This window comes from Aphelocoma coerulescens, chromosome 3 (assembly GCF_041296385.1).
Source record: "Aphelocoma coerulescens isolate FSJ_1873_10779 chromosome 3, UR_Acoe_1.0, whole genome shotgun sequence".
Classification (NCBI taxonomy): Eukaryota; Metazoa; Chordata; class Aves; order Passeriformes; family Corvidae; genus Aphelocoma; species Aphelocoma coerulescens.
In genome coordinates this window covers 34,714,577-34,737,213 of record NC_091016.1, presented here as the reverse complement: position 1 = coordinate 34,737,213, position 22,637 = coordinate 34,714,577, and the positions used below count along the sequence as shown (strand labels likewise).

Below are 22,637 nucleotides of genomic sequence, written 5' to 3'. Positions count from 1 at the left end.
GTTGATGTTTTTATTGAAAGTTCAGTCCATGAGGTAGAAGTAAGCCTCCTAAATAATCCATAGAAAAGTAAAAGTCAATAAAAGGGAACATACTTATTTTGTCTTTCCTGAGAGAAGGGAATTTGTGTCTGAGGCAAACCACTCTACAGTGTAGGCCACAGGTTCTTTTCTCTGTAATCTGTGATATATCACTGAAAGAACAAAATTAGACCACTAGGACTGAATATTTTTATTATTGTAAGATAAAAGAATCCCAATGATAAAGTGGAGTTAATTAGGGGAAATTGCAGAATTCCATTATGGGAAAGAGACCAAAAAAATAAGCCCAATATAAAGCCCTCTAAACTTACATTGCCTAAAAAACTCAACCCCAGATTCCTGTGCATCACTGTATGCATTGCTGAAATAATATCTTTAAACCAAAAATATGACAGAGTAATGGTTGATCTGTTTTAGATGGTCAGTTATTTTTTCACTAGAAAAACCTGATTAGATTGGTCTTGTTTATAGTTAGGGCTACCAGGGACCCTTCAAAATGTCTCCCAATTTATATTATTTCTTTCTCTCTTTTCTACCCCTTCTTCCTCTAGAATGTTAGTTTCAGTCTCTTCAGTAAACATTTGTGAGTTTTTGTGCGCTTCAGCCATGGATATGGGGGGGGGGGGGGGAGGGAGGCGGGGTTTGGTGGTGTGAGTGATACATTGTTTTATGTTCTTTGTTAAGAATTCTTCTGTACTGGGAATTTTTGATCTAATAGATGTTGATTATCTGTCCTGTTTTCCAGGCTGCCATAAGTGTTAGTCATAAGCCTTAACTTAAACCCTATAGAAGTGATATGGTTTCAGGCCACAGTGAAGACACTTAGAAGGAAAACACAGTGAAAACACAGTGAAGACACTTAGAAGGAATAATTTCCTTAGAGATTTCTAGTGGTGTAGTTTCTTCCATGTACCCGTCTTTCATTGTTTTAGTTTTAACCTGTTGCACATAGGCAAAATTCAGTTTTAATAGATAGATGCAGAAAAGGGAAGAACTTAGGGGTGTAGGGGAGGTATTGGAAGTGGCATAAAGACAGGTCAAGGCATCTCTGGTGGGCTGGGGACTCAGACTTACAAGAACTTAGGGCAGACTGGACCCTCTTTTCACTGGGATCTGAAGGTACTGTGCTTATAAATAGTCTTGTCATTGCAGGAGGTCCTATGTAGTTTTCTGTGCCTGTGAGGCTGATAAGACATGATGCTGGGAGAAAACAGTAAACTAGACTGTGAGGACAAGGACAAGCATTTGCAGGGAAGAAGAGGATTTTTTGGACTGCCATCAAGAAAAATGTACATGGACCTCCTTCCTTTAGGTGTAGTTAGATGGGACCATGGGAAGAGTGATGCCTAATTTTATGGTGTAATCTTGAAAACAGTAGTAGCACTGTTCAGGTGGCTGTGAACTGTGAGAATTAATGTGAGAATGAGAAGTTAGAGAAAGACAAGGTGAGCTGAGGGGTTCTAGAGCAAGACTTCTGGAGAAAATGTAGCATGCGGTGATGTGGGGCTTGCTTTCTGCAGGTGAGGTTCCACAGGGTGGCCTGTTGTAATTTTACCTATGAATTTCCTTTTCCTTCTGCTCTTTTTAATCTACTGCATATCTTTAATGTTGTAATTAATCTAAAATAATGCTAGAAAGAGGAGAACTACTGATACTTTTATTCAGATGTTATCTTTTCATAGGCTTTCTTCTGTGTCTCCAGCCTTGTAATACTTTATATAAATATACGTAATTTGAAGTTGCCCTTTTGAATACTGCAGACTATGGATTTATGTTCTAAATGTGGTGATCCTTGCTTGACCTAACTTTCACATCCAAATAACTGAATTCATCATTGTTGTATTAACATAAATTTCTTCTGAGAGTCTGTGAATTAGGAAATCAACTAGTACAGGTATCTGTGAACAAAAAGATCTAAAACTCTGCAATTAGAAGAACACTTTGAAAAGGAAATATGGAAGACATAGGATCACTGGATCCCTCCTAATATTCATAGAATCATAGAATGGTTTGGCTTAGAAGGGACCTTAAAGATCATGTAGTTCCAATCCCCCCATCCTGGGCAGGGCTATCACCTATTTGTTGTTTAGTTTTGTTAAAGGGGGAAAATATATAAACATGGCCTATGATTTTAGTCCTTGAGGTTTTTCCCTGATACCAATTCATTGCATTTTGCAATAAAATAAACACTTCTATGGTATGAAATAAATTACTTAGAAAATGGATTGGGAGTCTTTATGGCTACTACTGCCAATATTGTGAGCAATGCTACATGACTTACGAAAGCTGATGTTTATAATAGCTCAACTTTTGTGATTTGCTGTGAGTATGCTTTTTCTGTGAACACTGGAAGGATATGAAACTCCAGGTGGTTGACTGTAATTTCATACTTGGTGAAGAATGGTTCTCCTTTATAGTAATCTAAAAGTAAAAATGTTCCCTGTCTGATTCTGTTTTTCTTTCTCCAGAAATGGAGTTCACTTCAGTGAACAGCAGAAATGAAACATGTGACACATTATTAGGTTGTAACTCATTGCAAAGTAATAGATAATTGAATGGCAGCTGTGAAAATCTGAAACATGGTTTGAATGTGTCAGGAGGGGAGGGAGATGAAGTAAATCCAAAGGATGCATCTGCCACTCCCTCATACTCTTTGCTAAAAATTTGCTTATGAGATCCAAGGATTTGGGGTACAGCTGGTCTTAAAGTATAATGAAGTAGTGCCTTTTCCTTGCGTGAACATGTGACAGTTTATGATATTGCGAATTCACTAGTGTATTTACCTAAACCTACTGTGTTATTAGTGTTATCCCATTGCAATTGTCTTTATTTCTGTTCAATTTTTGATCATTCCCTCATTAAAATTTCCATTTTCTGTTTCTATTTCATTCTTTTGAGGCGTGTGTACCATGTGTAGTCTTTAAAAAGAATTACATGCAATTACTGGAGTATAAAAGATCTTGCTTACAAAGGAAATCAGTTTGATTATCAGTGTTTCTAAAGCATGTTTGCAAAATGTTTTGTTGAAAACTTCGTCAATGCTTAATTATTTTTTTAAATTAGTATCATAATTAGCTCCCTGAGACCAAATAATAATCATCTCCCACCCTAAACTAAAGAGATTTTGTGAATGGAAACTTTTGAGATAGTTTGTTCTTCAGAGCTTTTCTTTCAAGCCCACTTGCAAGTACAGTGGATGTGGTACTTCACGTTTCTTTTTTTGTGGTAGCCCCTTCCAACCTGTCCTGCTATGGTGACTGGAAAGGAGCTGTTCTAAACCCAGCCATACTAGGCTAAATGAACAGGGAGCTTGGTGCTAAAAAAACAGAATCATGTGAAGTTTATATGTGTTTTAATTGAATGTAGAAATTCTCTGAGATTATTTCAAAATGTATATATAGGTGTGCTTCCTCTGTTTCCCTCATAGAAGCTGGGCTGGACATCTCCCTCCAGCAGAGGCAGCCATATTTTGGCAACTGCAGAACTCTTGCCACAAGACTCAGGCAGCTGTGAAGGACATTTGTAGTTCTAGAAGTCCCAGAGCTCTCCCCACCTGCAACATCTGCTTTGGCAAACCCTTACTCATATTAAGAAAAACTACATTTTCTGTTGATATACAAGTGCTGTATTTGTTTTACTAAAATAGTCATAGGATGCTTTTCTGTAGTGTTTCTAGTGAAAACAGGTTGCTGGCAGCTGAATGGATTTTAAATAGTTATTTGAACTTTACTTTTAAAAAATGCAAATCTCCCTATAGGTGCAGAAGGGAAGTAGGGTTTGTTTTTCTGGTATATATGTTCTGCCTCACATCCCACTGCTTTCTAAAAGTTCCAGTTAGTGCGATGAACTTCTTAAAAGAAAACATAAACATATGTATAGGAAAATCAGCATTTACAGTAGATGAAGGTTATATTGAGGATATAGTTGACATATCTGGAGACACCTTGGAATTTCTCAGATGATAACTGTGGTTTGAAATGCTGTTGCAATTGTGGAATATCACCTATACTATCAGGATTCAAAAACAGCATCATCATCTGTATTGCAATACCAGAAGCAGTCTTTGTCTATAGTTTAATTTTATACAAAGTTTGAAGAAACCAGGTAGGGTACAAATGAGTTTTCTGAGAACTGTGGGTTTATCTACTGGGAAGTTTTTTTAGTAATTATCAGTTGACTTTCAGATTTTAATATTTTAATTAAGAGATGCATTTAAGTAGTGATTAAATGTAACTGCATTTTAATTTCCCAAAAGCAGTGGTGTGTGTCTTTTCAGTCCAAGTCCCTCTCTCTCTCTCATATGTGTAATACATATGTCCATATAGAAGGGAAACTGAAGATGGAAATTGGTTGACTAGACCATCTTTTTCCCATTTCAAATTTTGCCTGATTGATAGAATATTGGTTGGATCTGTTTGTTTTCAGGAGCAGCTGCTCAATACTCTAAATACTGTGTAGGAGCTTGTAAAGCTTTGTGTGGTGCTGCAGGGAGCTACCACCGGATACAGGGTTTTGTCATCAGTGTCAATGCTCTAAAATGTGATTTTCACCATTTTTCTGTTTCCTGTTCCTTGCAAAAAACCTGTCACCTGCTGGCCTTCCTTCTATTCACCTCCACCCTCCACACACTTTAATTATTATCATGCCTCTGTACATGGTGTACCCATCTGTTGTGAATTCTGCAATTAATTCTTAATTAAGTGGGATTAAATACTGTGTCTTCAAGGAACACTGGAGCAGATTTCCATCTACAAAAATTGGAGGAAATAAGAATCTGAAGGTATCGACAAAGGCTGTTCTACTGGAATTGAACACTGACGTGCTTTTCTTAGCAAATGCCATATAAAAGTTTTGGGTGGAATTTTGAGTTTGCTGCCTCTTACTAGTAACAAACAATCAAATTGTCTTTGCTTCTTAACTGTATTTGGCTCTTGCTGGCAAAACCTTCAGCCTCTGGAACTCTGATTGAACTGGGTCTCATCATTCCTAAAATAATATTCATTCTTAGCGTCTTGTATTATGAAAGTAACTTGACCTCTTTTCCTCGTAACAGTATCTTTATAGGACACATATAGGAACAGTAGGAAGCATAGGTGTAGTGGGAAGGGTTGGGAATACAGCCAGTGCTCAGAACTGACTCTGTGGTGTTGCTTTTTCTTTGTGTGTGTTGGTTGGTTTTTAGCGGTGTTCTCCATCGAGGTGTCTTTAATGGAGTATGAAGCTTTCTTGGCTTTTGCACCAGGAGTCTGGTGAGCAAAAAACAGTTGTCTGTTTTCCAAAGAAGAGCTGATCCTCAAGAACAGCGAGTGTAGCAGCCTAAGCATCATGAGATTAAAGAAGCTTTTGCATCTCTGACTATTCAGGTTAGGCAGTGGCAGTATTAGGATCCTGAAATTATAGAGGCTAAAATTCTTCGTCTAATTTGACTTTGCTATTGTACAGTAAAATTCACTGATGATTTGTCTTCTGACAGTAAAGGCAGTAAAGCTTCTGTGTGATCTATGAAGGAAGAGTGACTAAAGGCATTGCATAGTTTTTAATCTGTAAATTTGATAGTCATCAGATAAATCTGACGACTATTTGGGCTTACCCCTATACCACATATTAAAAAAAGAAGAAATAAAAAGGAGATTACTTGTTTTCTTGTAGAGCTATTAGACTTCTGTTGGCAATTTTGGATGTTTGCTAATATGGTTCTAAGCAGGAGATTTTAGGAGTGGCATAAAAAACAAACCTCTGACTGGAATTCTGGGATAAGAAGTAGTGGGTTTGGAGAGAGCTCTTGATGGGTTTGGGTTTCCGTGGGTTTTTTTAAGGTCTTTGGATAGAATAACCATTCATCTCCTGACTTCAAGGATTAAGGTGATAAACACTCGTGCTTTTGTTTCATTGTGATCCCTTCAGCTGTTACAGAACATAATTTTGGATAGGATCTTACCAGAGCGCAAGTAATTTAAAACTGCTTCTCTTGGGAATGCTTTCAGGTGATGGTTTTAAAAAACTAGTTGATGGGAAGATGTTGTTGAAATCTAGGGTTATCAGAGTCCTCCATACCATTGTGGCTTCAATTTTGTAAAGTATCAAAATGGGGGGGTTTTTTTAGCTTAAACAAAACAGAAGAAGTCTCAATTCAACAATACAGCCAATCACAAATACATTGGTATAAGAGGAAACCTTGCTGTTAAACTCAAGCAGAACTGCATTCTTAAAGGCTTTTAGAATTCTCTGGGGAGAAGGATCAATCTGCAGAAAAATACATTGTACTATATCTATTGTTACAGACTGAGGCCTTATTCCAAGCAGCAAAACTGAGTGACTTCCCTGGTTCGTTTTGTTGTTATTATTGTTGTTGTTGTTTTGTTTGGATAACCTTTTTTGTTTCTTTTTGTGACTGGTAAAGAATTCTGAACACTTATAACGAAACATCTGGTGCTAACAGTGACTTTGAATAAGAACAAAAGTTTAGTTCATGTGTATTGTATTAACTGTGAAAGAAACCTTTTCCCAATAGTCACAGGCAATCTGTAAGGTGCATCAAACACTCAATGAAGGAATGTTCTACTTGTCTCCTACTTGGAATACTTACTTCATAAGGATGTAATGTATCTCAGCTCAAGTTAATCTGCTGCATTTGCTCAAGGAACTTAGCTAAAATCTGCTGCAAAAGGGAACATGCTGTATTCAGCTGTGGTTGCTGTATACTCAGTTCCATCTACCAATTTCCACCCATAAGTCTCAGCACAGCTCCCTTGAACAGGGCAATATGATTTTAAGCAATACACTTAACGATATTCCTTGCTCCCGGAAACTTTTCAAGTTGATGATTCTTTGATATTTTAGTAGGGAAACCATTGTGGGAGATCTTGTGGTATAGCATTAATCATCTCATGAAGACTAAGATGTATCACTGCTCTGAGCACCAGAGCATTAACTCTTGCTTTAGTGGCTTTCCTATGTAAAATATTGATTACTTAGATTAATATATGCAAGCCAGTGTAATATTTTTCCAGGAATAAAGAGGGAGATAGCACACCCATATATCATGAGATAGAGTCAGCTTATGAAATTAGTTTTCAACACCAGGTTTATTGTTCTGTATGTCAATCCCCTGTAAAGAAAGGACAACAATTAATCTTAAACAGACTTCTTTACAAGTAATTCCCTTTCAAGTGTGACTTTTGTGTGGACCACATTAAGGACAAGGATCACATTTCCAAAAAACAAAACTCTTACGTTTTGGAGAAGACAGAGGTCATGTGTCAGGGTCAGACATGTATATAACTTTAAGAGATTCTGTGTGTTAAGGAAATTCAAGCAGGAGATAATGTCCATAGCCAGGCCATTACTTGGGGGTTTCTGCTGAAATAAGGTCACACATAGACTCTTACATGTACCAAAGTTTTGCTTTGCCTTAGGAGTTTTGTTCCTTTGCTGTTTATTCTAAAAAGAAACTGCCTCCTTTCAAATGGATGCATATAAGATTTCTGCTTGGTTGCTCAGCCTGTTTCAGTTACTGAAGTCTCTTGTGCAGCCCAGCCAGAGCAATCTGGGGGAAAAAAATGTTAATACTGTCACTTTTTATCATTTCTAGACCAGTAAAATTAAAAACATCTCTAGTGCACTCTAATAATATAGGAAAGTACTTAGTATTGCTTTTAGGGACATTTACCATTAAATCAGGCTTTTATTTTAATGTTAAAGAATATTATATTTTCCTTAAGTATTTCCAAATGGCCCATTGTGCTAAAAGAAAAGATTGTAGGGTATTTGCGGGATCAGAAATTTTTGTGTCTGTTGAAAAGCTAATGATAGTGTAATTTTTATGGTATTAGAGAAATGTCTCAGACTGTGACCTGTGATACTTTGAAAGAAATTTTCGTTAAATATTAAATGATGTTGCAGAGATATTTCAGAACTTGAAAAAGATACTTTATGTTGCAGGGTTTTCTGGGGGGTTTTTTTTGGTATGCTTCCTAGGATTGGCCTTATATCTGTTGTAAGCCATTGAAATTATTTGGAAGTAGACAATAATATCAGTACAGCTGTTAAATTCATCCACAGCCATTCAAACACCCTTACAGTGGGCACTCCCATTTTGCTGTTCTCACCTACTAAAAAAGTGCAGCTTGGAAAAAAATTATATTCTCTTGTTTCTATTGCACTACGGATCCAATCTTTCATATTCTTAAGTTGATTTTACTCCCAGGGAGGCTGGTGATGCTCACTTTTCTTAATAAGCCCTACCTGGATGAAATTTAAAAATAAGTAGTAGAACCATTAAATCAAAATGTATTTCATCTTTGGTTCTATTGTCCGACATGTTGTATTCCCTTTCACATTTGCATCATCAGCAGGTTTCACCAAGCATCGTTTTTTTTCCATCATCAGTCTTTCAGTAAAATGTGAAGTATTATTCCAGCAGAAGAGAACCAACTCAGGGCATTCTTCCTGGATGAAATAAGATGTGAACTAATCTTTTTTTGGAACTTGCTTTCCATTCAAGTCTGCACATATCTGATAGTACTTCTATCTAAATTCTGTCTTTCTAGATTGTTTGCATGCTGCTCTCACAAGATGTTGCAAAAACCTTTCTAAGGCAGAGAGAGGACATGAGTTTCTTCCTTTTGATTTGAAAGAGCAGTTATCTAATTTCTGTAGTGATACTGAAAAAATATGGTGTATTCTTGCTGAATCAGTGCAGGCTGTTAACTGCATGTGACTTTTAATTGTATCTGTCTTAGATTCTAGGTGCACATAAGCGGTTTGCTTATGTTTTCTAGTATTTTTGTGGAAACTTCATTTAAGTTAATTGAGCTGTAGTTTCAGGGTTGCTACTTTTTCAGGAAGCTACATGCAGGCACAGATTTGACTGTAGCTCACTGAATATAAACAGTCTGAAGTTAGTGCATATGGTTTCCATAACTTGCAAGTGGAAATAGGAAAAGAGACTGTAGAGCCAGCACCTGAGAGACATGGCTCTCTGAACTGTTTTGAGTATGTGAGTGAGAATTAAGATTGTTCCATTTGCCATGATCCCTCTTGTGCAGGGTGACAGATAGAGCTGCGGGAGTTACCATGTTGTTTCCAATAAGGTAGGATCAGAATTCTTAAAAATTTTCTGGCCTACCCATCTTTCTGCTTTTGGCTGTGTGTATAGCCCAGGAAATGTGAGTTTTGTTTTTATACCTTGTCAGTGATATGTATTAGAGCTCTTCCAGTGACCTGATATATAAGTTTAGGCAAGTTATTTTACCTTTGTCTACCTTCTTATCTACTCACTGTTTTTCTTACAGTTGACCAGTATGGCTTTGATCTTTAGGTGGCCTGCAACAATTGTGCTAGGGCTATGAACAATTCTCAATTACATTAGGCTGGCGAGAAGATTTCAGGGTTCTCAAGATCCCTAGAAACATAAGGCAATGAACAGTATTTTTGCTCCTGGGACTCGTCATATGCCCAGCAGCCCACAGCAGAGAGACCATTCCTGCCAGTGAAACAAGGTGTATCCCTGTTTCTCCTTTTGCAGCTGAGATTTTGGGATTTGTTATTTGCAAATTTTGGTCTATGACTTAAAAGCTATGAAGAAGTTGGTCATCTCTGGCCTAGACACTAAACAGTTTTCCAATGACTCTTCTATTCATTAAATGCTCACTTACCACCATGAGGCCCTGCTGCTGTCCCAGTGCTCCACATAAACAGGAGAGTCACAGACCAAGAACATATGTGCTCAGTTGTTACAGCCTCAGACAGCTGATTGTGAAATTTGCCTGCTTGAAGACTACTGTGAGACTTTTCCACAAGGGAAAACATTATTGTTATAATAGGTAAAAAATTAATAAATGTTGGTGGCTTAAAATTAAGATTGATCCCAGTTATATGGGTGGCAGGGATAGGGAGCAGGTAACCATGTTGCTGTGACATAGAGTTGTGACTTGCAAAATTGTATACAAAGCAGAGAACTTGATGGCACTGACTGACTAATTGATAGCATTCTGATTACACACTCAGACCAGAGCATTTTGCATGTATGTTTTCTTTACAAAATGGGAGAGAGTTGGCACAAATCCTAACATTTCTTACGCTATTACGGGAACTGCTGATCAAAAGAGAATGGGTGTCCTGCATCTTTCCCACTTTTTCTTCTTCCTCAGAATCATAAGGATGAGTATTTGTAGTAGTCACAATATCTTTACTATTAGTCATTTGTATCCTGTAGAATAATGTTAGTGTTTGCTACCATCTGTAACTGCTTAGCACATTCTTTCTTCTCTTATCTTCATTTTTAGCTGCACATCCTTGACCCCTGGACCCAGCTGTGATCGTTTTAAACTACATATCCCTTATGCAGGAGAAACACTCAAATGTAAGTTAAAAAAATCTTGCAGCTGCATCTTGGCTTTTCTTTCAGTGTTCTGTGTCTCACTAATTTTCCAGTGTGTCTGTCTAACTTTATGAGTTTTGAGATAGATGTGTTTGTTATTTTCTCTTAAAGCTTCAGTTCCAAGAACACACAACTATCAAGAATATGTAATATTTAAGATAAGTTTAAAGGCTTCTGTGAGACTACAGTTTTGAAAAATTAGTTCTAAAAGCCAAAAGTCACAACCTATCCCCCTGGTACTTCTAATAAAATGTTATGACTAGTACAATCTCATGACCATTTTTAGACTCATTTTTAAGTTGTATATGTTTTGTGTTGTTTCTCTCTGTCTCTTTTAGGAGTATTTCTTTATGAAGCTCCAATAAAAGATGTCAGTCTGCTGTTTTATTGGGTTTCTTTGAACAATGACTGGTATAATTGACCAGATTAGAGAAATGTGAATTTGAATTTTCTGATTTAGTGGTATTCTTAAATCATCTTTATGCTTAGAGAACCTGTAGACAGCTAGTTCATTTGCCCATTCTTAGTATGTGTTCTGTTTGTCTTAGTTGGTGTTTTGTTTCAAAGGATTAGAATAAAATTTGCTTTTGTATATTTTTAGAAGGTAACATTTTCTAAACACTTGAGCTGCTGAAAAATGATTGTGTTGTTTTTTATCTCTAACAAGTGGAAAATGAAAGAGGATGAAGAATTTCAGATAAAGTAAAATTCAAAGCTTGGCATTTATAGATTATGGGCAACTCTGGTAAAGCCACACCTAGAGTACTATGTCCAGTTCTGGTCTGTCTGTTACCAGAGCAATATGAACATTGGAATGAGTACAGCAGAAGACCACAAAGATGACCAAGAGCTGGAGGATCTGTTGTATGAGGAGGGGCCAAAATAGCTGTGGCTTCTTAATAAGAGAAAGCTCAGGGCAAATCCTACCAATGTTTATAAATATCTGATGGGGATAAATGAAGAAGCCTGGCTCATCTCAGTGGCAGTCACTGAAGGAAAATGGTCACAAATTGAAATGTAGAAGATTCCATTCAAACGCAATAAAAATTATTTTGCAAGGATGGTCAAAAAGTGGAACAGATTGTGCTGAGAGCTTGTGTAGTTTGTATATCTCTATCCTTGGAGCTGTTCAGAACCCAGCTGGATGTGACCCTTAGCAATCTCCTCTGTCCACCCTGCTCTGAGCTGAGGGGTTGGACTAGGCAGTCTCCAGTGCTGTCCAGCCTTAGCTATCCTGAGAGTCTGTGAAAGAATGCTATCTGGAGGAGCAGGTACTTGGTGTGAACAGAAATGGTAAGCATTTAAAACACTGCTTTGATATTATCCATTTAGTTCATCATACACATGCTGTAGCTCTCCAAGACATTTTAAATATTAAGAATGTTATTGTATTCCTTCTGCAGTTTTTGGGGGTTTTTTGGGTTTTTTGACATTATGTCATGCACTGGAAGTCCTTATCCTTTATGACCAGAAATCAACACAATTAAACTCCTTATATTCTAGAAGTACCTTACAGCTTCCATTTGGCACTTGTAAGGAAAGTTGTCTTTCCCAGAAGTTGATCTGGAAGTTTACTCATGTGTTCAAGAGAGGAGCCAGGCTCATGTAGCAGCCTACTATGGCTATTTTGACTTTTCTAAATATGTGACATTATGGCTCAAGAGGCTTACTAATTGTTCTTTCTCACAAAATAAAATTGGAAGATTTAAGTCCTAGCTAGCAATTATTTTAAGGAAAAAGAAGTGGCTCTGCATTTGTTCAGAATTCTTGTAAATCATGGCTGTATTATGTGAAGCTGACTGCCCTCCCAGGTAGAACTTCTATTTAAAAAATTGTTATAACGTGTTGTAAACTCAGCCTGTTGAGTCTTGATGTGTTCTGCAATGCGTAGTAGATTCCACTTGAGTCTTGTTTGACGACTATGATCAAGATGCAGTCAAAATAAGCTTCACTGCATGACATGCTTTATAGAGTGGTATCATGTTCTATGGGACCATCTTCTCTTGTACAGGTCCATGTTTGTACATTCTGAGAGATGTCTTATTTCAACTAGAGGCTAAAGTTGTTCCTGATCCATAAAAGAAAATGGATAGACTGAAATGCCCATATGCAAGTGCACAGGCATAAAGACTATATTAATATATTAAATGACTGTAGTCCAGTTCAAGTACCTGGAAATATGATTGTGGAATATGCATTACATTTCAGTATCAAGAAATCTGGAGTTTCTTTTCCAGTGTTCTTATATTTTTTATATCACATACGCAATTAAACAAACTACAGTGCTGCTGCTCTCTCCAGCTTTGTAAAGCCCAAACCACACATTTTAACCGTGTTATGTATTTTACCCAAGACAACTGAAAATGGTGTAAACAAGTGTATCTTTTTCAGAGGTATCTAATAATAGCTGTGAATTCAAGTTCTAATAATCCTCCGCATTTCAGTGTTACGTGTTTGAAAATGCTATGAATCATTAAGTCTCACAGCAAGTGGAATAAATAGCGATGTGAGCAGATTCAAGAAAGCTTTAATAATTTTATGTTTAAATCTGTAAGGATGGCAGGGGAAGACAGCCATAGTGTGCAAACGGAGATGTTTAGATACTCTGTTGAAAGCTGTTGCTAGATATGTTATCTTTCAAGGGCAGAGTCTTTCTGCAAAGGAAAGTTGCGAAATCTGCCAGAATGAAAAGATGGGCTGAAAGTGTTCAGGGTCTGTATGGGCTTCAGATGTGGTACCAAACACAGGCTGAAGTGTGTAGTTCCTTTGTGGTTTGTGTTATATCCTCTTTGCAACAGATTAGGTCTTTGCATATCATCAATCATAACCGCTGCCACTGCACAGGCACCCTCGTAGCAATCCCAATGTGTTGGAAACTGTTGGTGTGCAGCTTTAGGGAAGTGTAACTGCACAGTGCAGTCCTGTTTTCCAAAACACCAGAAAGTTCACAGCTTCTTGAAAAAGGAGAAAGTGTACTTGCAGGCAAGGCTAGCTACCTGTAGTGTAAAAGAATTGTTTGGTAAACTTGGGTAGGAGCAAACATGTTGTGACATAAGAATGGCTTGTTTAATGGGGTTTTTTAAGATGTCGTTCACCTTACTTTTGCGTATATGCAGAGCTGCTGGAATGTTACACTGAACAGTTACTCAGCTCCAGCCAGGGACCTTGGAGATACCCACAATTTTATATAGGAGAAAATATTATGCCAATGTTCAAGATAAATAGTTTATCATAGTAATTGTCTTCCATCACACTTCAGAAATTTTCCAGTGATGCTTTCAAGGAGGCACTTTTGCTTTATTTTCTTCTGTAAGGGAAGTAATTTTTTTGTTTGTTTTCATGGTGGGAATACTTAGAAAACTTGAGCCTAGTCTTGCTAGACTGTCAATTGAAATCTGAGACAGCTATATTGTTTTTATAAGTTCATCCAGTACTCAGTGTTTTTGCATTAAGCTCCATGCGTTTCTCTGTATTTGAGTTTTTCAAAGTTCTTAATTGGAGTTTTAATTTCAGGAAGCCTGTCTGTAATACCCTGTAAGAGGTTGAATCTGTGTTCCTAGAACAAAACTTACTTTGTGTGGTTTGCAGAGGTATCCTTTATTGTTAACTAAACAGCAGTATCTGCTTAGAAAAGTTCAGTATTCTTTCTGAGGAACTATTTGTGTATTTTGAGGTGAAGTGTTCTGTAACTCTTGCAGATACTTTGGTCTTAGTTGATAAAACATCAAGGCAGATATCAGCAGAAATTGTCAGGATAAACAGAGTTATAAGCTGCAATAGTCTTTACAATTAAAATATGACATTAAGAATCAAATTGCAGTTTTGTTCCAGAAAACCTTGGAATATCTTGGGTTTGGCTTTCCTTTTTCCCTCAAGGTTTCATTGCTGCTTGCTAGGGAATCTTGACTTTTTTTTTTTTTTTTTTGCTTTTGCTCTTCACATTTTCTTTTTCAGGCACTGATGCCTCCTTCCCTCTCTGACCTTGAGTGCTGTCATCTGGAATTTCACAGTGATTAAACAATGTGTTGCCCTTGCAATGCTACTGTTCTCTGTGGCCTCTTGAACTCTAGTATTTTCATCTTCTGTCTGATTTTCACTGTTTTTATGTGAGTGGATTATAGCTCTGGGTTCTACTGCCACCACTTTGGTTTCCTTGATCCTGAGGAACATTTCCTTTGTCTCATTTGAAGCTTAGTTTTTCATTTTTTGCTTCTGATTTTTGTTTGTTAGTTTCTTACTCTTTTTAGTTATGGGCCTTAGCAGAGGAAATCATTCTTGCTGCCTAACTAGTCTAAGAATATTGCCCATAAAACATGGTACAAAATTCCTTCTGTTTTTATTCCTGTGATGGAACTCTTTCAGTAAGTTCATCCAGTCTTCTTGTGGCTTTCTATTTTAAGGAAGTAATTAAGAACAAACAAAAAGATAAGTATAGAGAACAACCTGACCTCCTTATTGCCCCTTTAAAGGCTGCTTTGCCAAGTTATTCTCTAAACACTTTTTATTGTGCCAATAATTAATTGTAAAAATGATTTTTCAAGTTACTGTAAGATTTAAGATTCACATAAATATGTTGCTACAATGCATATGTTAGTGTTTTGTGCACCATTAGGTTATTTTACACAGGCTGTGTTTTAGTTGAGGCTCTTAACGGGAAGGACTTTCCAGTTGCTGTAATTCAGATTATACTTAGGTGTTATCCTTACCTGTGTGGTAAGTGTCTTTTTGCTGGGTCATGTGACATACCAAAAATTTTTCCAGGCAATGTGTTTTCTAAAGTTTGGCTGAGTCTTGCTTTACGTGGCAGAAGTAATAAATCTTTTTCCCTCAATAACCTGTTCATTATCTGATGAACGTACCTAATGAGAGTGTCAAGAGAGAGTCTAATCTCTTCACTATATTTATTTGTTCTTTGAATACAAAGTTTACAACAATATTTTCCCATATTAAATAATCACTTTCAATTTGTTCACTTTTTCTTATGTTCTGGACTTCTCTTGAGCAAGTAAATTACAGAAGATTTTGCAGTTTTAAGTCTTAGTGTATTTCTTCATCAAGAGAAGTGACCTTAGAAGTATCTATGTACAAGTGTGGACTTTCAGAGGTTTAGAAGGTTTTAAGTTAGGCCTCCCCAGTGGTATTACCATAGTGCCTTCCCACCTTGCTCTTTCCCCCTTTTTCACCTGTTTGGGCTGCACATACTGGTAATGGTCTCTAATCCATATGCTTGAGTCTATTTATCCTTTGTCTTCACTTTTCCTTTTCTCATCTACCCAGTGTCTCTGTTTTAATTTCTCCAGTGTTGCCTGGCCTTAATTTCTACCAGTATCTTATCCCATCTTGAATTGTCTGGTGTTCTCATCTTTGTCCTCTTCAATTCTAGTACTAAGGTTTCTGAGAAAGCAGTTGCCCAGCTACAGAAGTGCAAATTACTGAGCTCTGAGATGGTCTTGATGCCATCTTCCTCAGCTTGGGATCCAGTTTACTTATTTTTACTCCATTTTTGCAAGTTTGCCCACTTTACAAAACAATATACTTTCTGTAGTCTTACAGCTCTTTTTTTTTTCTCCTACAGCAGCATTTGTCAGTTGAAGTTAAAAAAAAAAAGACCCACATCTGCAACCCTTTTTCCAAGAATCAAATTAACATCCTTCAAATGCTTCCTATAGATTTTTTTCTTTTCTTGGAAAAGTGGGACTTGATTCACTAGCCTAACTATAGGTGTGTTAACTCTGAGGTTCCCAAGAATACCTTGCTTTGCCCTTTCAGCTTCTGACCCACAGGGCACTGATCTCTCTGAAAACCATGTGTCACAGCTGCCCTGAGGCATCTCAAATGACACTAAACAACTTGTTTTCATCAGCTGCACCAAGTTTACCGAGACTGGGTCTTTCACAGCTTTGTGAGCGGTGGAGTAGCTAGAATTTCTTCTGGAGTGTCACAGAGGTGCAGAGAAGTTGGTTTGGATTTTTCTAATGCAATCAAATATCTTTTTTTTCAAGTTGTCCTTCTATTATGAGACGGTTTTGAGTCTTTAAGCTGGCTTTTCTGCCTTTCCCTTTCTGGATATCTTGATTCGCACATCAAGTCAGAAACTAAGCTCAAAAACATCATTTACTTGAGAGAATAGCCTGTCAGCAGCAGTTCAACAGTGCAGTAGAATTACTCATGTATATTCTTTCAGTAGTAGTAGTTTTGTATTTAACAAGTTTTATTGTCATTTCAGGAACTAATCTTTCTTGCCAAGCAATTAGAAATGGGTTCTATAGGTATTATATTACTGTATTTGACTTAAAGCCTGCAGAGCAAATTCTTTAGGGTAGAATCCAGTGACAAGGTTTCCATGCAGGTCTGCATTTAGTTAATTTAAATCCTTTCATACTGCTGACTGCACTGACTTGGTATCTTGGTTACTGGTTGTAGTGAGTAACTGATTATTTTTGTATCTGTAAAGACAATTAAAAACAGCTGGTTTAGGTAAGAATTTGTTTATAGAAGAGACTGATCAGTGGTTCTTGTCTACAGTTTGCATGGCTACTAGAAAAGACAGGTTACAATTTTGAATTGATGAATAATATAATTCTCCTGCCTTTTTCTTTTTAATACTCAACAAGAGCACTTTCTGTATTTTCCCAGAACTAATTCTGCACAAGTCTGGTCTCTTGCTTCTGCAACTTCCTTATTATCTGTGAATGCATTTCATTGTAAAGTTGCACTTGGATTTCTTAAAAGCCAAACGGGTTGATCTCCTTCATAACAAATTCCATTCAAATTGGTCTTAATCTAGGTTGCAGTGGCCACACATGTTTATTCCACATACTTAGTGCTGACTTAGAAATTCTTGGTTTCAGAAGAGACTGAAGCATATAGATATCCTTTCAAATGTAGAATTTGGGAAGTTAACTGCTAGGCTGCTTCCTAATTTTGCTGCCGTTGGTTAAACAGGGATGTTAATGCTGTGGCACTCTTAGCATAACATTTTTCAGTACTACCAAATTCATAATATGGTCTAAAAAAGAAGAAAAATAACTCAAAAATGAAGTTACCAGGAGAGGAAATACTGGGTAGGACAGTGGCAAGTGATTGTAGGGATTTCAGAAACTTCTCCATTTCTTGCTGAGAAACACCTGTCTTGGTTGTAGTCAATTCTTATTCCTCTGTTAGATTTGCATATTCATGTTGATAGATGAGAAAAGAACAGCCCATGTGTGTTTTAAAAGAAATTGCAGACTTAAGTATTAATGTTTCTATCATTTTGTCTGTGGGGAGCATATGAACTTTTCTTTTGAAGTCCTGTGAAGTAAAAGATTTCAACATTTAATGCTGTTTGCCCGAGGAGAAAGAAAGGAAGAGAAAGTAATATTTTTGGATAATTGGAAATGTAATTCCATCAAAGTAATTATTGGCTGGTATATCTACAGCAACAAGATAAGTATGGTCTGAGTGAAGGTTTTGCTTGCCCTGCTCTTACACTGGAATGGTCATGGTCAGTAGTGCTGTGGAGCACCACACAGTTGGCCTCCGTTGAAGGAATACAGGCCAACATAACTGAAACTTATGCAAAACTGGAAACTTATGTGCTGGAGATGGAAGGAAGAGGGTATTTATGTCGTTTTTGGTGAGAAGAGTAGGGAATGCAGGCCTATATTGATTTTTTCATTGTTTTTTTTCCTCCTAGGTAAAAATGGTAACCATTCTCAAACTCTAAGCACAAAAATTTTGCAAATTACTTTAGTGCTTAAAAGTGTTATTTTTATTTACCCCAGCACAATTACATTTGAAGAGGGTAAGCCACATAAAATATCATGTAAGCATTAAATAACGGTACTTTCTATAAAAATGGCTCTTTCTAGTAGGTCAAGACAAACTGTTAGCTTGTGATTCAAAATATTTAGCACCTTATATATTAAGTAAGCTTACTGCAGAGGCTAGTGTTAATATTTATGTCAAGTAAAACCAGATTTGCATTGGCTGTTGGGGTTGTTTAAATACCTTTTATTTGAGTGTAATGAAGCATTTTTTATTTATGCATCATAGTCCTGCCAAGTAAACTGTTAGCTGCAGTTTTAATTTCTCTGGTTTTTGATATTTAACAAGAATAAAACTCAGATTTAGGATGGGTTCTCTTATCTGTAGTCTGATTTGTTACGGTGTGTTTTTGCTGCAAGTGTGGAACTTAGGAAAATAGCTCATGCTCATAGCTGAATAGGGCAAACTCCTTCCTTGGTGCCTAAGCCTTTTAGAGTCAAAGGTGTTACCTTTTCTGCTCTAATATGTAAATTAAGCAAGACATAAGTGAGACTGTATGGAAGGGGAGAGCACAGAGCAGAAAAGTTGGGGAGACTGGAGGTGATATGTATGGATGTCTGATACAGTTTAAAAAAAAGTTCTTTTTCCTTTTGTTTTAGGAACTAGCTGAACATCTTTGGATTCATGGCTGAAGTGAAACTTAATAGAATGAGACTTGACTGAGGGAATGCTTTTTTCATTTTTAAATATGTTAAAAATTTGTTCTAATGTCAAATCTCAGGATCTTTAATAGTAAGATGCTGTATTTAACTTCCAGAACGAAAGTCACTGATGATAATCACTGCTCTTTTCTAACTGTTAACATTGAAGTGGAAACAACATTTTGTTCTGTACTTCTTTGTCTCTATTAAATTGTCAGCCAGCCTGTGTGAGGTTTGATTGTAGCACAATAAATTAGGGTTTACATTTGGCTAAAAACCTATAGTACTGTAAGAAGGAGAGCATAAATGATACATTTCTGTTTAGTTAGAACATAAGAACAACGGCATCATTTTTAGTTTCCGTGGGGTTGTAAAATGTTTTGAGTATGGTCTCAGCAATAGTATTTTGTGAATGTATAATTAACAGGCACTGAAATACTAGTTTTATTTATTTTGAAGCCTAGAGAACCTATGTAGCTATGTAACATATGGCCTTTTGGAAACTGAATACACTATAGGAAAAATAATCTTGAAATACACATTGGCATTAATATCGATGTATTTGGTCTCAAAGTGACTTTTACTAAAAGGACTTGGGAATTTGGATTTGAGGCATGTTTACCTTGGACAGGTAGAAGCAATTTTAGCAATTATAAGTAATTATGAGTAACAGAAAATCAAATATCACAATGTTAATTTTTACTCTGGATTCTGTCCATTGTACCTGAATAGTTCTTTGGTGTCAGTAGGTCATGAACACTTTTAAAATCCAAATATTTGCATAGTTGGTCACTCACTGTGTATAAGGACTCATAATGCCACTAATATTTAGTGGAAGAAGGGGTCTGACAGAAGGTGGTAAAGAACAAATATGAGCATGTGAGGTAGGTAATGGAGTGGTTTGTCCAGCTGCAACATGATGTACCTGACCTCAGTGTGACCACACATCACACATGAGTGGTCAGAGAGAGGGTACCATCCTCCAGCAGGAATGGTTGCATGGCATATGCAGCTGACCTGAACCCCAAATTCTTAAAGTTTACCACCTAGCATGTTAAACTAATAATGCCAACTTTCATTTACTGTTATATTGAGCACTGCATACATTGACGTCCTGGGAGCTGCTGTGAGTTCTCTCTGTGAAAGGAAAGAGTTTGTACCTACTTGAACCTCCATGTTGTACCTACTGCCACAGCTTTCCTGAGGTTCACCCCTTCCTGTGCAGCTCGTACAGGTGGATACGGTTTATTGCCAATCTCACTACTCAAGCAGAGTCTTGAAGCTGCCTCATGATGTGAGGTTTTGTAATAGTTCTTCACTTATCAGATATGGAGGTGTAACATCAAAAATACACTGTTATTTCGATCCTTCTTTTATTCTAAGGAGCTTTTTTTAGTATGTGTGTAGTTGGAGTGCAGCTCCTAAGTGAGCTGAGCTGTAGATATATCTATCTACTCTGTTTCACCAACTCTGTTAAAGCAGGAATGCAGAGAATGAAAAGCATGCAGCTAGCACCTGCAGTGTGAAAAGTGTGCTAAATGAGTTACTTAGTATCACACAGGAACATGGCAAAAGCACAGGTACAGTCCTTTCCTTTGGAGTAGCATCGGGCTGCCTAAGTAACAGGCCAGGCTTTTTCATTGTGCTGTGTTCTAAGTTATCATAACATGCCTCTTTCAAAACTCAGTCAAAGAATGTATTAAGGTGAATCTCCTTCAGTACATAACCTCAAGTTCACTGCTCTTTATGTAGAAATTGATGGGATTGTTGAAAGAAGTCATGCATGACATTTTAATTGCAGTAAATATCAAGAAAAGGGTTGTGTTATACTGGTGTACGAACTACCCAATCTAGTAAACATCAACTTTTCTGAATTCTTCAGTGCTGTATTACAGTTGAGGCAATCTAGTAATTATTTTCTCTTACTTAATATAGATGCATTTCCTGTTGCAATTTTATACCTTTTCCTCCAGGACTGGTGCCTGTTTCGTTCTTCTAAACAAAATTCAAATGAAATTAAAGGGTTTATTTTTATGTTGAGTGTGTCAGGAATTTTAACTGGCAGACCTCTGCTATTTTCTGCACCCCGTACTTACACGTGCTCCTGACAGCTGTGAAAGGAAGGTGGGAGTGTGGACAGGAGAAACCCACACTGTGCTCTACTCATCGCATGATCAGTGAGTTTGTGATTTGGAGCCATGCTGTAGAGAATACCTACCCCAGACTGGCCAGTGGCTTCTTGGTCATGAACCTTCATCCTCTGCAATTCATCTTCATGGTATCCTTGCTTCCAGCTAAGGCCAAGATAAGTTTGCAGAATATCCACAATTAAAACTGTCATGTTAAATGCCTTGAGATGGTGACATCACTGAGCCAGCAATGATGTGGCTTTGCAAAATCTGTTCATGTAATGCTTTCCTCTAGTTCTGCATTCACAATTTTTTAAGAAATAAAAAGTGATGTAACTTTCTCTGAACAGAATTGTTTATAAGGGTTACCATGCTGGTTTTACTTTGCTGTGTGGATTTTAAACGAGTCATAACACATAGTAGGCAGCCTTTTTTCCTAATGTCTGCTACCTCATAGATCTGTTTTATGCAAAAGCTCAGTTATTCTTTCGTATTATCATAAAGAATGATGGGGAGGTAGACAAGTAAGGCTAGAAACACTTACTTTTCTTTAAAAAATTTTTTTCTTGAACAGTGGGTGGGTTTTTTTGAAAGCTCAGATGCATATGACGACCTCTTGATCTATATGAACTCTGAAGTATGTGTACTAGTGAAATACTACAACCCAAATTTCTTTTAATTGCATATCTTGTGACACTGGCAAGATGAGAGCTCAGTGCCAAGCTGTGATGAAGTTTTATATTTTCAGTTAATTTTAGTCTCTCCATTTAAATGTGCAATACTGCATTTCTCTTGGCCAGAATTTGGGTAGTTGGAATGGTTCCTATTGAACTGTGTATTCTTCCTTCTAAGAGTTGGCGGTGGTGAGGAGAAGAGAGGGAGTAAGTGCTACTAATTTTTAAAAGCTCTGGTATTTTGAAAGTCGTGACCTTAGTAGTTTGCAATTGACTTTTAATAGACAAAACACAGCCATCTAAATATGCTACTTTTTATTAAAACAAGATCAATTTTTTAACTCAGTGTTTTGAGGCAACCCTCAATAGTGTTTGAATTGCCATTTGAGATAGAAAGCAATAATGTATTTCATGTTTCATTGCTTGCAGAGGAGGACGAAGCTGCGCCTCAGGAATTTGACTTCATCCCCCAAAACATCTGATGCTTATCTTGCATGTGAATTTTTTGTAAAAATTATATGGATATATACATGAAATATATGTAATGTAGCTGTCAAATTCTGTGTTTAAAATGTGTGTTGTATGTGATTATTTTATATTTTATTTATAAGCACATATATAAAAGTGCAAACAGTGTTTTCCTTTATTGCTTTTCAGGGGATATAATTTTTAATGCTCACTATCCTGACCTGCCGCCAGATTTTATCTTTGGAGAGGATGCTGAATTTTTGCCAGATCCTTCTGCCTTGCACGTAAGTACTTTACTGATTGAGAACCTTACACCTTGCAGAGAGACTTTGCTTTTTTAGAATAGCTGCAGCAACAGAAATTTTATAACAATGCAAAATAAGAAAGAAGAACACCTTTTGCCTCACAGGCATTTTGAGTAAACACGTTGCTTTCTATAGTGATTTGAAGTTGAATCCATAATACTTCTCCCTCTCAAAACTTAATAGTAGTTACT

At 37.0% G+C, this 22,637-nt stretch overlaps 1 protein-coding gene and 1 long non-coding RNA gene across 4 annotated transcripts in view; both read left to right on the top strand.

The window, feature by feature from the left end:
- The window catches only part of BABAM2 (BRISC and BRCA1 A complex member 2), a 161,941-nt gene that overhangs the window by 10,633 nt on the left and 128,671 nt on the right, over nucleotides 1–22,637 (top strand). For all 3 annotated transcript variants that reach the window (XM_069009799.1, XM_069009798.1, XM_069009800.1), the window contains exons 3-4: nucleotides 10,326–10,402; nucleotides 22,331–22,425. In XM_069009799.1, the coding sequence (XP_068865900.1) occupies nucleotides 10,326–10,402; nucleotides 22,331–22,425 (172 nt within the window). The remainder of the gene's footprint in view (nucleotides 1–10,325; nucleotides 10,403–22,330; nucleotides 22,426–22,637) is intronic.
- Nucleotides 16,312–19,409, top strand: LOC138107924 (uncharacterized). The gene is made up of 3 exons (XR_011149775.1): nucleotides 16,312–16,366; nucleotides 18,099–18,206; nucleotides 18,829–19,409. It is a non-coding gene; the product is annotated as an uncharacterized lncRNA (long non-coding RNA).